Raw genomic sequence first — 2,978 nt, 5'->3', positions numbered from 1 at the left:
CCCTTTTCCCCCCACTTCCCTCCCCCTCCGGCTCCCTAGCCCCCTGCCGCGCTCACCTCAGCTCCGGGTTCTGCAGTGCGATCTGCTCGGCGCAGCGGCCCAGGAAGATGGTTTGCAGGTGCGGGGTGGTACCCGGCCCGCTCCAGCGCGCACCCGCAGCGCCGGCGACCTGGGGCCACCGCAGATGAAGCAGCAGCAGCAGCAGCAGCGCCGGTCGCGGGGACTCCCCGCGCGCGCGCCCCGAGGCAGCCGTCGCGGGCATTTCGGGCGACTCTGCTCCGGGACCCGCCCCTCCCCTCCCAGCCGGGTTCTCCCCGAGCAGCCCCGCGCCGCGCTCTTCGCCCAATCGGCACCCGCTCACTTCCTGTCCTCCACTTTCTGCTTCAGCTCCGGGATCGAGTTGGGACATCACCCTGGGCAGGACTCTTGCCCTCAGCTAACCGTGGCCGGAGTCCACCGGGAGGGAGCTCCCAAGAAGAAGCCAGGTTGGAGAAGGACGAGTTCAGTCCCCTAAGGGAAGATTTTTCCAACTTTCACACCGACAGCTTTCAAAGACACCCTCTTTCTCAACGGCCCAGTAATAAGTGAATGATGTTTGCTTTCTATTATTTATTACTAAATGCCAAGCCCTCTGCACGCATATTTTTCATTGCCTTTTCACAATACCTCTCTGAGCTAGGTTTATCACTCCCGTTTACAGGTGAGTAACTTCAGGGAAGTTAAGTAACTTGTCGAATGTTACAGACTCCTTTCCAGATAGATGCAGAATTCCTGAGATATCAGTGCAGGGAGCAAAGATTAGCAGAACTCCACGTGGAGGGCCAAGTCCTCAGTCCCTCGGTGATGATAGATTTGAACTGAGTGCCTGGCAGACATGTGATAAATGTGGGAGGTCTGTGAGAGGTAGGGTGGGAGGATTCTAGAATTTACATTATTAAGTTTACATTTAATAAATTTAACTTTTAATATAAACAATAATTTACATTATTAAATTTACATTTAATAATTGACAGCATTTACATTATTAAAGTGTTATTTTAATCTCCTTTTTTTGTTTTTGAAATTTTAATCAAAATCCTCATTGTCCTGTCCAGTCCCTTTGTAACTGAAGTCCACTTTCCAGAAATAAGCATTTAAAATTTTTTCAGCATGTTTTTTCCCTCTGATATTGACTTCCACATTTCCAAATAATAAAACTATATGCTGTTTCTTGATGTTTCCATCTTGGATAGTATCTTTGACTTCCCACCATGGAAAAGGAAATTTGAACTTTAACTCCACATATCCTCAAAAGGCAGCCTTAGGACTTCCCTGGAGGTTCAGCAGCTAAGACTTCATGCTTCCAATGCAGGGAGCCTGGGTTCAATCCAGGGTCAGGGAACTAGATCCCACAAGCTGCAACTAAAAGTTTCCATGCCACAGCTAAAGATCTCCCATCCTGCAACTAAAGATCTCTCATGCTGCAATAAAGACCTCAGTTCAGTTCAGTTCATTTCAGTTGCTCAGTTGTGTCGGACTCTTTGCAACCCCATGGAATCGCAGCACGCCAGGCCTCTCTGTCCATCACCATCTCCCGGAGTTCACTCAGATTCACGTCCATTGAGTCCGTGATGCCATCCAGCCATCTCACTCTCGGTCGTCCCCTTCTCCTCCTGCCCCCAATCCCTCCCAGCATCAGAGTCTTTTCCAATGAGTCAACCCTTCGCATGAGGTGGCCAAAGTACTGGAGCTTCAGCTTTAGCATCATTCCTTCCAAAGAAATCCCAGGGTTGATCTCATTCAGAATGGACTGGTTGGATCTCCTTGCAGTCCAAGGGACTCTCAAGAGTCTTCTCCAAGACCTAGTGCAGCCAAATACACTGCGGGAAAAATGCAGCCTTCTGTATTTTTCTTTAGGCAAGTCTTTTTTTTTTTTTTAAGATTTATTTATTTTTATTATGGCTTCTCTTGTAGCTCAATCGGTAAAGAATCTGCCTGAAGTGCAGGAGACCCAGGTTTGATCCCTGGAGAAGGAAACGGCAACCCACTCCAGTATCCTTCTCTAGAAAATCTCATGAACACAGGAGCCTGGTGGGCTGCAGTCCTTGGGGTCACAAAGACTCGGGCATGACTGAGCGACTAACACTTACGTACTTACTATTACGGCTGCACTGGATCTTGGCTGCTGCCTGCAGTCTTTCTCTAGTTGCAGTGAGCAGGGGCTACTCTCTAGTTGCGGTGCACAGGTTTCTCCTTGACGTGGCTTCTCTCCTTGTGGAGGACAGGTTGTAGAGCTCAGACGCTTCAGTCTTGTGGTGTATGGGCTTAGCTGCTCCAAGGCATGTGTGATCGTCCCAGACCAGGGCTCATTGGCAGGCGGATTCTTTACCACTGAGCCACTTGTAGTTTGTATCGAAACCTTTCACTCCGTAAGCAGCATTTACGTTATTATGACTTGTGGGTATATAATACTTTGGCCACCTGATGCGAAGAGCTGACTCATTGGAAAAGACCCTGATGCTGTGGTTGATTGAAGGTGGGAGGAGAAGGGAACGACAGAGGATGAGATGGCTGGATGGCATCACCGACTTGATGGACATGAATCTGAGTGAACTCTGGGAGTTGGTGATGGACAGGGAGGCCTGGCGGGCTGCGGTCCATGGGGTCACAAAGAGTCAGACACGACTGAGGGATTGAACTGAAGTGAACTGTGAGTATTATTCATGGCTGAACTGTAGTACTCTAGGGTTCTGTTTCCTTTCTTGTGAACTTCATGCTTACCCAGGAAGTAGTCACTGTCTTTCTCCCACAATTCCCCGCCACTGGCTTATTTGTTTGCTTGGTGTAATATGTACACTTATGATTATGGTCAAATTCTCTATGAGGCTTGTAAATCCCTCAATGCATTTTAAAGCATCAGTCAATATTTCCGTTGTCTCACTCGCTCTCTTTTCCTTTCTTGGAAACATCCTTTCTTGTCCAGTTTACTGTCCCAATCT

The 2,978-nt window shown here is 48.6% G+C and overlaps 1 protein-coding gene across 2 annotated transcripts in view; it reads right to left on the bottom strand.

Moving 5' to 3' along the window:
• BST1 (bone marrow stromal cell antigen 1) overlaps positions 1 to 424 on the bottom strand; it is a 27,028-nt gene extending 26,604 nt beyond the window's left edge. For both annotated transcript variants that reach the window (XM_040237556.1, XM_040237555.1), the window contains exon 1: positions 57 to 424. In XM_040237556.1, coding sequence (XP_040093490.1) covers positions 57 to 409 — 353 coding nt within the window. In that variant the 5' untranslated portion in view covers positions 410 to 424. The remainder of the gene's footprint in view (positions 1 to 56) is intronic.
• Between the last annotated feature and the right edge of the window lie 2,554 nt (positions 425 to 2,978).

This window comes from Oryx dammah, unplaced genomic scaffold (assembly GCF_014754425.2).
Source record: "Oryx dammah isolate SB20612 unplaced genomic scaffold, SCBI_Odam_1.1 HiC_scaffold_3, whole genome shotgun sequence".
NCBI classification, from domain to species: Eukaryota; Metazoa; Chordata; class Mammalia; order Artiodactyla; family Bovidae; genus Oryx; species Oryx dammah.
Note: the sequence above shows the minus strand (reverse complement) of the source record. Positions and strands in the feature narration are given on the sequence as shown.